General features: G+C 46.7%; 1 protein-coding gene across 2 annotated transcripts in view; it reads left to right on the plus strand.

Moving 5' to 3' along the window:
* The window catches only part of LOC107522257 (ADP-ribosyl cyclase/cyclic ADP-ribose hydrolase 1-like), an 18,616-nt gene extending 10,864 nt beyond the window's left edge, over positions 1 to 7,752 (plus strand). Inside the window, exons 1-2 of one of the 2 annotated variants that reach the window (XR_009549051.1) lie at positions 22 to 685; positions 2,851 to 7,752. Coding sequence is in view for 1 of the 2 variants with exons in the window: in XM_060188291.1 (XP_060044274.1) it covers positions 2,851 to 2,901 (51 nt within the window). In the remaining variant the exon portion in view is untranslated. Of the gene's footprint in view, positions 1 to 21; positions 686 to 2,850 lie in introns of those variants that run through there. The other variant, XM_060188291.1, reaches the window with a different exon arrangement.
* Positions 7,753 to 12,493: the final 4,741 nt, after the last annotated feature.

Raw genomic sequence — 12,493 nt, forward strand, 5'->3', positions numbered from 1 at the left:
AAAATGAGGGGGAGACTCAGGAGCTGGTCACACAGGACGCAGGGGTTCTCAGAGCAGGGCTGCTCAGATATGCTGACAGGTGACCCCTGGGTCCTGCAGCAGAGGATCCTGATTCAGCAGGTAGTGGTGGGTGGTCAGCTGGCTCCCAGGGGGTGCTCCTTGGGTGGTCTGAGTCCCCAACACCAATACAAACTCAGATTCTTCTTCTAGAACCTTATTCACTGAGGATGCCACTGAGTGAATAAGATAAACTGCTTCTATGACGAGCCTGTGTCTATTTCATCTTCTTTTTTAATCTTATTTATTTTATTTTAAGGAGAGACAGATATAAAGATAAAGACATAAAAGACCAGAGCCCCACTCAGCTGTAGCTTGATAGTGGTTCTACGGATTGAACCTGGGACCTTAGATCCTCAAGTATGGGAATCTTTTGCAGAACTGCTATGCTATGTCCCCAGCCCCTGAATCTATTTCCATGAATGGGTTCTAATCAATGGTGAAAATTCAGCTGCTGACTGTTAACGAGGACTGTGATTCTGAAGAATTTAGTGTGGGATTGACACTGTTCTTTCACTTTTCTGTTCAGTATCTTTGGGAGTATGGAAGTTCCTAATTTGGATCCAAAGAAGGTTCATAAACTAAAAGTCTCAGTGATGTATAGCGACAACGTGATGGCCAGATACAAGTTAGTACCTTGTGCTCATTATTATCTTAAGAATGAACTGTGGAGGGGAGGTACCTCACCTAGGTGAGCACACATGTTACCACGCACATGGCCCTGGGTTCAAGCCTGGCTCTCCAACTGCAAGAGGAGAAGCATTAGAGGTGAAGCAGTGCTGCAGATGTCTCTCTTCCTCTCTCCTTCTCTATCTCCCCCGCAATTTCTCTTTGTCCTATCAAGTGAAGGAGGGAAAAGAGAAGGGAGGGAGAGAAGGAGAAGAAGAAAAAAGTAAGAGAAGAAGGGAGAGAAAGAGAAGAAGGAGGAGTAGGAAGGGAGGAGACGATGGTTATGACAGAGAAGGGTAAGGAGACGAGGGGAGGAGGGAGGAGAAGATTGAGAAGGAGAGGGATGAGGATGTGGAGGAGGAGGAGGAGAAAAAAAAAGAACCACTTTTTGTGTCAGTCCACAAAAGAATACACTGTTTCAAAAGTGGAATAAGAATCCTTTTCACAAGATCAGAAAAGAAAACAGAAGTAGAACCTGAAATGGAATTGGCATATCTCACCAAAGTAAAAGACTCTGGGGTGGGTATGGGTGGGTGGGGAGAATACAGGTCCAAGAGGGATTCAGAGGACCTAGTGGGGGTTGTATTGTTATATGGGAAACTGGGAAATATTATTCATGTACAAACTATTGTATTTACTGTTGAATGTAAAACATTAATTCCCCAGTTAAAAAAAATAGTACTAAAAAAAAAAGAATCCTTTTCCAGTAAATTCATGCAGTAAATTCAGCCTAGTCCATTTCTTTCCCTCTTCCCCTCCTGCCCTCATTCGCCTTCTCCTTTTTTGCCACCAGGGTTATCGGTGGAGCCCAGTGCCTGCAGCACTCCACCATTCCCAGTTCCTTTTTTTCTTCTCTTACTACAGAGAGGATGCCACACAGAGAGACATGTGGTCAGACAGAGACAAGGCGGGGCATCACAGTATTGCTCCAGCACTGGTCAAACCCCCCCCCCCCACTGCGGTTGCTCCTGTGTTGCGGTTCAGGACTCAAACCTGGGCTCTCGCACATGGTGACATGTGGACTCCACTGCCAGCCCCACCATTTCAGCCTGATTTTTATATTTAATTTAATTCAATTATTGTACTTTTCCTTTTCCTTCATTGGGGCATTAATGTTTTCCATTTGACAGTGAATACAATCATTTGTACATGCATAACATTTCAAGTTTTCCACAGAACAGTGAAACCCCCACTAGGTCCTCTGCTATCCTTTATCTGGACCAGTATTTATTTTATTTTATTTTTAATAAAATAAGGGCAACAAATGGGGAAAAAATAGTTTCCAGGAGCAGTGGATTAGTGGTTCAGACACCAAGCTCCAGCAATAACCCTGGAGGCAAAAAAAAAAGTCAATAACAGATTGAAGAAATGTTTGAAAGTTCTTACTGTTTTATTATTATTATTTATATAAAATGAGTTTACAACAAATTAAATAGTGCAACAATAAAACAATATTTAATAACATTTATAAGCACAATGATCTGAGTAGACAGTCTCTGCATATGTCTTATGAAAAAGCTGACATTATTCTCTAGAAAGAGTAAATGAACCTCTTTTGAATCTTTTTCTTACTTATATTTTAATAAATCTTTATTTTATTTATTTATTCCCCTTTGTTGCCCTTGTTTCTCTGTTGTTGTTGTAGTTATTACTGTTGTCATGCTTGTTGGATAGGACAGAGATAAATGGAGATAGGAGGGGAAGACAGAGAGGGGGAGAGAAAGATAGACACCTGCAGACCTACTTCACCACCTGTGGAGTCACACCCCTGCTGGTGGGAAGCCAGGGGCTCTAACCGGGATCCTTAAGCCAGTCCTTGCACTTTGTGCCACGTGTGCTTAATCCGCTGTGCCACCGCCCGACTCCCTCTTTTTCTTATTTTTAATGCTTTTTAATTTATCTTTACTTGATAGAAGAGAGAGAAATAAAAGCATAGGGGACATAGAGAGAGACACACACAGAGACACCTGCAGCCCTGCTTTACTGCTTGTGTAGCTTTCACTCTGCTGGTGGGTTGGGGGGTGAACCTGGGTCCTTGTGCATGGTAACACGCAGTTCACCAAGTGCCTCACTTCCCAACCCCATCAATTCTTACTATTTGAATTCTTCCTCCTTCTGTCCTAGGGAGCCATGCTCAAGCTCCTCCATAGAAGACCTGAAAACGATTCTCAGTGAAAAGAATATCGAGTTTACCTGCCAGTGAGACTTCAGGTAGCTGACTTCTTCCTGAACAAGACATGGCTACCTCTCTGTTGGTAGGCATTGTCCCCTTCTTCTGATTCTTCTCCGTTGGAAGACAGGCAGGGACCCCTCTTAGGCCTTGACGGAGACCCAGGATGGTGAAGTGTGATGCTGCTGACTTCTTCCAGTCCAGCCAGAAGATGCCCCCAACCAGGACCTTCAATGATCAGCTTTGCCAGCTCCCCCTCTTCCTGCCCTGTCTGCCCCTACTAGCAGCCTTTCATCTTGAGCCTTGACCCCTTCAGGCAGCTCTCCTGCCTTCCCCTGTGAGAGTGGCAGTGGGCAGTACTGAGGACCCCACCGTGCTCTCTGCCTGAGTGAACATGCTTCCTCTCTTATAATCGGGAACTAAGTCAGATAAAAACACATAACCTGGGATCCTAGAAAAGAAGATTTATGCTTGTTTGTCTGTGTTTATATTGTATTGATTGATGGGATAGATAGGAGGACAGAGAGAGAGAAAGAACTAGGCATCACTCGTGCATGTGCTGCCAGGGATTGAACTCATGACCTCAGGCTTAAGAGTTCAATGCTTTATCCACTGCACCACCTCCCGGACCACAACAAAGCTTTTTATATTTTTTTTTCTTTTATTGGGGGAATTGTTCACAGTCAACAGTAAGATACAATAGTTTGGAAAAAAAATACAGTGGTTTGTGTTATGCCCAGAGGTTCGAGTCCTGATCTCACACATGGAACACCAGAATCACATGCAATAGCAAGAGCCTTTATTAGCAAGCTTAAGCTTGGGCCACTGACACCCTTCCACACAAGGGAAGAGTCTGCGCGGATGACCTTTCAACATTCTTGCTATCTGCTTTTTATAGTACAGGGAACAAGAGCAATTAGTCACAGTTTAATGGCTGTAATAAGGGACCATTGGAACCATTGATTTCAGTTTAACATTCTCTAACAAGTAACAGTTGGTTTCAGTTTAACAGCTGTATCAAGGAACAGTTGGTTTCATTTTAAGGGTTTCTAACCTCCACATTCTCCCCTTTGTCTTTTGTAACTTCTAGGGCCCAATCTTGGGCCAATCCCTGTTTCTGACTTCTGTCCCGGTCAATGGGTTTGAGGAGCAGTAGTAGCAAAAATAAAGATCAGAGTCATCAGGAGAGAAAGTGTGCAGTCACTAATGGAGCAACTGGAGCTTGAGTAGGTGTTTGGGGACAGACTTGAGTCGCCATCTAGTCTTGAACTCTTCTGTCTCTGCTGCATGAATGTGGGAGTGGTGGATCCATGGGCCAATACCGTCCACCTTCAGGGTCATGGGGGTGGCTAGGATGACAGTATAAGGTCCTTTCCATCGGGTCTCGAGTGTCTCTTTTGGGTGGCATCTCACCAAGACTGAGTCTTCGGGCTGGAAGGGATTAGGGTCTGGAGGATGTGCAGCTTCATATATTGTTCTCAGTCTTGACCAAACATGCTTTTGGACTTGAGCTATTGTTCTAGGCTGGCTGCTAGCATTTGCAAGTCTGCAGGCTTGCATTTTGCAACTATTTCCTTAATGAGTTGGTTCTTGTTGTGGATTCTCAGGCTGGCTTTTTGCAAAAGTTCGGCCATTTTTCTTTCTCCCAGGTGGGTACTTCTGTGTATCTGCTGTAGCAGGTGTTTGGCCACGGCTTGGGGTAAGATGAGTCTACCATCAGCTGTTACCCACCAGTTACTGTGCTTGTCAGTGAGAGGTAACTTTTTTATCTGGAGCTCATCATCTGGTGTATATTCTGGCTTATCAGGCAGGGTGGGCTCTCCAGGGTTTGGCAGACAAAGAGTTAATTCATCAGTTCTTTCTATTGTGACTTGTCTGGCTGTGGTATCTGCTAGGCGATTGCCCTGTGCCACAGAACTTTCTCCCTTTTGGTGTCCATGGAAGTGTATTATGGCCGCCTCATCTGGCATCCAGATAGCCTCTAACAAGTCTAACATTTCTTGTTGATTTTTAATAGCTTTACCTTTAGACGTGAGCAGTCACCTTTCTCGATATAGCACCATGGATGTGGGCTGTGGCAAAGGCATAGTGGCTATCAGTGTAGATGTTAAGTCTTTTCCCTTTTCCTAGGTTGAGGGCTTTTGTGAGGGCAATTAATTCAGCTTTTTTGGGCCAAAGTCCCTGCGGGCAGGGCAGCTGCCCACAGAGTCTCATGTTCAGTAGTTACCATGGCCCCAGCATACCTTACCCCATCTCTGATGAAGCTGCTCCCATCAGTATACCCGTTCACTTCTGTTCCTTTTAAAGGCTGGTCCTTCAGGTCTTCCCAGAGGCTAGATGTGTAGCTCAGAATCTCAGAGCAGTCATGTAAGGGAGTGTCTAATTTGGGGTTGGGGAGCAAGGTAGCCGGGTTCAAGGATGCTCTGGATGAGAACTGAATAACGGGTGGGTTTAGCAACAAGCTTTGATAATAAGTTAACCGGGCATTGCTGATACACCTGTCAGGAGGTTGTCGGAGGATTCCATCTACAGCGTGAGGGGTAGTCACAGTCAATTTCTGACCGAGAGTCAACTTCTGAGCATCTTTTGTCAACATAGTTGTAGCAGCTATGATGCGGAGGCACGGTGGCCATCCGGCCGCCACCGAGTCTAGCTGTTTTGAGAAATAAGTTACCGGCTGTGTCTAGGGCCCTACTGTTTGTGTTAGGACCCCTTTTGCTATCCCTTGCTTTTTGTCTATGAAAAGGTGAAAGGGTTTAGTCACATCAGGCTGTCCCAAAGCTGGAGCCGACAACAGGGTATGCTTTAGTAGTTTAAAGGCGCTCTTATGAGTCTCAGTCCATTTAAAAGGCTGCCCTTCTCGGGTTGCCTCATAAAGGGGTTTTGCTATTTCAGCAAAACTGGGGATTCACAGCCGGCAAAATCAAACCTACCCGAAGAATTCTCTTGCCGCCCGTCGGATCGTTGGAGTAGGTACCTTAAGTATACCTCTGCTCTTTTCAAACCCTCGGGAGTATGGCCCTCTCAGCCTTTCCATTGAGGGTGTTCTGTGGTGTTGCTATGCTTCACATTGGTTTGGTCTCCCACCCCTCACCTCTTGGAGGTGGTGGTTTAGCCCCTGCTAGTTTCACATATTAAAAAGAAAAGGGGGAATTGTTGCTATGCACTCTCCCCCGCCAGGAGATTTGGTTTAGCCCTTGCTAGTTTTTCGCGCTACTCCCTTCTCCCTGCCCCCTATCCTACGTACTTCCTGAGCTCCTGGGTTTCTGAGTTCCTGAGTTCCTGCGGAGGAAAAGGATGAAGGAAAGATCTGTGTGGTGACTAGAGAGTCCCTCTCTGCTGCCAGAGGAGAAAAATGGAGGAGCACATTGCGTGCTCATGAATAAAGATTAAACTGCGTTCTCATCTCAGCTGTGTGTCTCTGGTAGTCTCTGTTACCTGCCTGTGAAGGTAGCCCTGGCGATAATGACATATGGTGCCTACAGCGTGGGACGTGACTTGCCCATCCCCCAGATAAGTGACAATTTGGCTACCTATGCACTATGACCTTCTCTTCTGCTTGTGAAGAGATCTCCAAAGGCCTCTGCCCTTTCTTCATCAGACTGTTTCGCTGTTTCTGGAACATTTATCACTGGACCACTCTGTGGTTTCCACCCAACACCAGCCCACAGGAGCCCAACGACCGCCTGCAAGAGCCAACTAGCTGCCGCGTGGCACAGGGCATTGGGTGTGGGCTCCCTCCACACTGCTCGGCCACTGGGAACAGGGCAGCAGACATGGCGGACAGGCCGCCACACTGGGGCACCTCCGCCCATGACTTATGCACGGCTGGCCCACCCGCCCTCCTGCTATGAAGTCTGGGTAGATCCCAGACCACCTGGAGACTGTGGGTTCCCTGCCGAAACTGGGCCCCCTGGCTGAGATCCCCAGCTTGGGTCTGAAGGCAGATGAGCTAGAATACGCAGAGATTCATCCAGAGATCGCAACCTACAATTCCTGGAGCTGAAGTTGCGCAAGAGGCCACCACTGGACAATGCACTCCCCAAACGGCTAAGACAGTATAGATCTAAACTCGTGTTTAAAATGACATGTCTTAGTAACAAAAGTTTTCCTCCTTGTGTATTGAAGACCATGTTTACGTGTGTGTTTAAAGTTTGGTAAACATTAACTTTAAGGTTAAAAATATAACTTTAAGGCTATATTCTTACCAGACAGAGTTAAATAAAAAAGGTTTTCAACATAATTCTCATAAAGATAAAAATAACTTACATTTAAAGTCTGAGGTAAAAATTAGTTAAAAATCAATATATTTTAACTAAGTTGGTCTAAAAAAAACCTGCGCACACCTAGCGTGTGTCTCCATCTTGAATGGGTATAACAAAAGGTTAAATAGACTTGTTGATATGTAAAACTCTCAAATTCCTTCTCAATTAGAAACGTTAGATTGCGCTATGGTTATGCTAATGATTCTCATGCCTGAGACTTTTTTCTTTCCATGGTTCTTATGTTTACCTTTCCACATTCTATTTTTTAAACTTTAAACAGCCTTAAAATCATACTAAAAAAGACTTCCAATTGTAATAGAGTTATCAATTGTGATATACTTCTATCCTGCTACAAGTTTTGTTTCATAGTAAGTAAATTGCAGCTGTCAAGTTCTCTACAGAAAAGCAGAATTCCAGCAGCTGACCTTCCTCATACAACGTTCCACCCCCTGGCATTCTTCCGTGGACATCTGCTTTGGACTGGCATTTCTATCAGACTCACTGGTACACCTCTTGGACACTTTGCACAAAACTAGCAGCTTCCCTTTATACTGCTGGGTTTCTCAAAGACTGACTGCAGCCAGCTGCCTTGAGACTTGTCGCGTCCACCCTTGCCTGCAAGGATCATGCAACGCCGAGTTCTTCTTCAAGCAGTTTATTCGGGAACCTTGAACAACAAAAAGCCCCGCTATAACCTAACCTCCAACTTATATACTCATGGGTTAGCCAATCCCAAGGGCACACGTGGCAGCTGCTCATAGGCACACGATCGCGGAAGCAAGCACACTCTCAGTCTCAGACCATTTATGGAGTTGTTTACTTCTCCCTGTGGTCTGGAGGGTAGAGGAGGCTGGTGCCATCTTGGGGCGCGGCACATGGCTCTCCACAGTTCCCCCTTTTTGTTTTAACAACGCAGCAGGTGAGTGTAGAGGTCCAATCCCAGAAAGGAGGGGATATTGTCATAGTCCTCGCCTAACAATCAAGCTTCGCCAGTGCTAGACCCATCCCATGCCATTTTGTTCTGGGGCAGGAGATAAGGAAATTATGGGGTTAGGGAGTGGCACAACCTGCATGCATTGGACGTGCACTCCTTGAGACAGCATTACGCCCTCAAGTGCAGTGCTTTGCCTCGCACCCTGAGCGTTTCATATCAGGCTTTTAAGGCCGCCAAACAAGCCTTGGGGGAGTGGCCATCCTCGATTGCTGTGAAGGCCTGTGCAATCAGCGCGACTTCACGCCTCTGTGTGATCCTAATTTTGCAAATACACCACAGGCCCATCAGGGAGGCGAGAACCAAGAGCGCAGTTAAGCATCCCAAGCCCGCCCACTCTGTCAAACTGTCCATTGCTTGATTGATCCAGGAGGTCAACCCCGACGCCATGGAAGCATCCACCCGCGTTGAGTTGACAGCCATGATGGCGCTTCGTAGTTGTCGCATCAGGGTTTCGAAACTCCCAGACCAGTTTCCTAAGAGCCCGGCATCATGCTGTATCGGCATCGGCCTTGGAAACACGGACAGGATTCCCCAGCGAGGCTCCGGCATCACCGGCATCACCACCGCAGTCATCAGGAGCATCTGGTGTATTCTTTGGTGGTGGGGCATCTTGGACCTTTCTCACCAGTCGTTCGGATACCCACACCGGATCTGGTTTGTCCTGTGGAAAAACACAAACAGAGCCTCGTGCTCATGTCAGCACGGGATCAGGCCCATGCCATGTGCCTGTTAATATGTCCTTCCATTTTACCATGCCTCTCTGTGGGCCATGGAGCATATGATGTCTTTCTGCCGCAGAGTGGCCATTAATATCCAAATTTAAAAAATTAAGTGTAAATAAGGCTAGGGATAGTCTTTCCTTAGGGGTGCGGCCGTGGCCTATTCCCCCTTTTTGTTTTAACAGACATTCCTTGAGGGTGCGATGAGCACGTTCCACAATGCCTTGACCCTGAGGATTATAGGGCAGGCCATGGGTTAAGCGGACTCTCATTTGCTGGCAGAAGGAGACAAAAGACTGAGCAGTGTAGGCAGGGCCATTGTCTGTTTTCAAATTTTGAGGCATACCCCATGCAGCCCATGCCTCTAGGCAATGGGTGATCACATTGCGAGCCTTTTCACCACTCAATGGGGTGGCCATGATAACACCAGAGCAGGTGTCTACAGAGACATGTAGATACTTAAGCGTGCCAAATTCAGAAAAGTGCGTGACATCCATTTGCCATAGGATGCCAGGGCGTAAGCCCCGAGGGTTAATTCCAACGCTTGGTGGATGCTGGAAAGTCACACACTGAGGGCAACCCAGAACCTCCTGACGAGCGTCCGCATGGGGCAAATTAAAATTTTTCTGTAGGGTTTTAGCATTTACATGAAAAAGTTCATGAAAATGTCTGGCCTGTTCCATTGCTGGAGCCATCAAGAGGACATCCTGTCTTGCCAATTTATCTACAATGTTATTATCCTCGCTCAGGGGGCCAGGCAATCCAGTGTGTGCTCGAATGTGTTGAATATAAAAGTGCTGTGTGCGGTGCCAAATCAGATCTTGTAGTTCTTTTAACAGCGCACACACTGTGCTGGATCTTTTTATAGGTCCAGCGGCCTCTAGAACCTTGACTGCATTAATCACATAAGCAGAGTCAGATATCAAATTAAGGGGAAAATGGCATCTCTTAAAAACTTCAATCACAATTTGCAACTCCACTATTTGAGGAGAGCCTGGTTGGAAATGACACCTAACTGGTTCTTGGTGTTCTATTACGTAAGCTCCACATTCTGTCTTAGAGCCGTCTGTGAAAATGTTAGGCGCTGAAGACAGAGGCCTCACTGCAGTAATCTTAGGGAAAATCACGGGGTGCTCCTTAAAGAAGCTCACGAGAGGATGTTTGGGATAGTGATTATCAATTTCTCCAGGATAGCCGCATCTCAAGATGGCCCACTCATCCAAAGCTCCACACAGGGTCTGTACCTGGTAGCTAGAATAAGGGACCACTAATGTGGTTGGTAAGATGCCAAAAAACTGTATACATTGCTGAATCCCGGTCAGGGCCAGATCTGCTACTGCTGAAGGATAATATTGTATGGATTTAGCAGGAGAAATTCTTGAATGAATCCAAAGCAATGGACCCTCTTGCCACAGCAGCCCCGTGGGCTGTGACAAGGTAGCTAAAATGCATAAAGTCAGGGGCTTGTTGGCATCCCAACGTTTCAATAAGGCTCCCTGAAGGGATCTTTCTACCTTCTCTAGGACCAGCCTAGCCTCTGGCGTCAATACTCTTGGGGAGTTCAGGGCAGAATCCCCTATCAAGACATCATACAGGGGTTTCAGCTCATGATTTGGAAGCTTCAAGTAACTCCTCACCCAATTAATATTCCCTAACAATTTTTGAAAGTCATTCAGAGTATGTAAGCCATCCTTCCTCAATTCCAGCTTCTGGGGCACTACCTCCATAGGTTTAATGCATGCTCCTAAGTAGTTTACCACCTCACCTCTCTGCACCTTTTCAGGGGCAATATACAGCCCTTTTCCTCTTAAAATCTGAACTAATTCCTCATACGCTTGATCAAGTAAGGTTTCAGTTTTTTCAGCAAGTAGAATATCATCCATATAATGAATACATTTTAAGGTAGGATATTTCTTCCTAAGGGGAGCAATCGTGTCACTAACAAACAGCTGGCACATGGTTGGACTATTCGCCATACCCTGGGGCAGCACAACCCATTCGAATCTCTGGTCGGGTTCTTCATGATTGCAGGATGGTACGGTAAAGGCAAATCTTTCCGTGTCCCTCTCACTTAATGGGATAGAGAAAAAACAATCCTTGATATCTATGACTATTATGGGCCATCTCTCAGGCAGGGCCGTTAGCAATGGAAGCCCCCGCTGTACTGGCCCCATGATGTGCATTTGGCGGTTGATTGCCCGCAGATCATGTAACAGTCTCCATTTTCCTGACTTTTTCTTAATCACAAATATAGGAGTATTCCAGGGGGACACAGAAGGTTTGATATGTTTCAAGGCAAGTTGCCCCGCAACCAGCTCTCTGGTCGCAGCTAATTTTTCAGAGGAAAGAGGCCACGGAGGAACCCACACTAGATCCTCTGTTTTCCAAGAGATGGGAATACCTGTGTCCGCAGTGGCCCCTAGGAAAAACCCAGACCTGATCTTCCTGAGTGCGGTCGAGCCGCAACAGGGGACTTACGTCCCTGTAGGTGCTTCCCCAGGCCAAAGCCAGGGACACAACCCATTCTTTTCATTTGAGTTTGAGCTGCCATGGAGTATTCATTACTTAATTTAAAATCCATCTCTTTAAGCAAGTCCCTCCCCCATAACGAGATGGGTAGCTCCAAAACATACGGCTGCATCAAGCCACAATGGCCTTCCTTATCTTTCCATTTTAGCTGTCTAGCACTTATGTCTGGAGTCCTTGCATAACCCAGGCCTTACAGGGTTTGAGAGGAAGTTTGCACAGGCCATCCTGTTGGCCAGTCTTTGGCGGCCACAATACTTCTGTCAGCCCCAGTATCAAGAAGCCCCTGAATGTTTTTTCCTTCAACTTCTAATACCATCAATGGTCTTTGTTCTAAATCCAGAGATAGGAATTTCAAGTCTGTGCTGGAGGAGCCAAAACCTCGACCCCCCCCCACCCCCCCACCCCCCCCCCACCCCCGTTCAACTGTCTTAGCCCGGAAGCGATCATGTAGGCTGGGTAAGATAAGCAATTGGGCGATCTTGTCTCCCAGGGAAATGGCTACAATTCCCCGGGGGGAGGACACCATAATCTTAACAACCCCGGTGAAGTCAGAGTCTATAACCCCAGGGTGAATAAGAAGTCCTCGCAATGCTGAAGAGGATCTGCCCAAAAGTAAGCCTACTGTGCCTGGCTCGAGGGGTCCTGTAAAGTCGGTTGTTACAAGCTGGACCCCCATCTGAGGAGTTAAGATGAGTCGGGAGGTGGAAGAGAGGTCCAATCCTGCTGAGCCCGCAGTGGCTCTCCGTGGTTCCCCGGAGGGCGAAAGCTGGGCCACCTTTCCTGACTGATCTCCCTGTCCCGACTCTCTACTGCCCCATATATTTGTGGGCCCTGGGGACGGGGGCCCCTCTGGCCGTTTTTTGGACAGGCTCCTCCATATCCCTGACTCAGGGGTTGTCCATTAATGTCCTTAACGGAGCGGCATTCATTAGCCCAATGGTTCCCCTTTTTACATCTAGGGCAGAGGCCGGGCTGTCTCATTCTAGCACTTCCTTCTGTTCTGCCTTTCTCAGGGCACTGCTTCTTAATATGTCCCATCTTGCCACATTTGAAACAAGCCCCAGTGTTACTGCTTTTCCTTCCTGCAAGT

Source organism: Erinaceus europaeus, chromosome 3 (assembly GCF_950295315.1).
Source record: "Erinaceus europaeus chromosome 3, mEriEur2.1, whole genome shotgun sequence".
In the NCBI taxonomy this organism is placed as follows: domain Eukaryota; kingdom Metazoa; phylum Chordata; class Mammalia; order Eulipotyphla; family Erinaceidae; genus Erinaceus; species Erinaceus europaeus.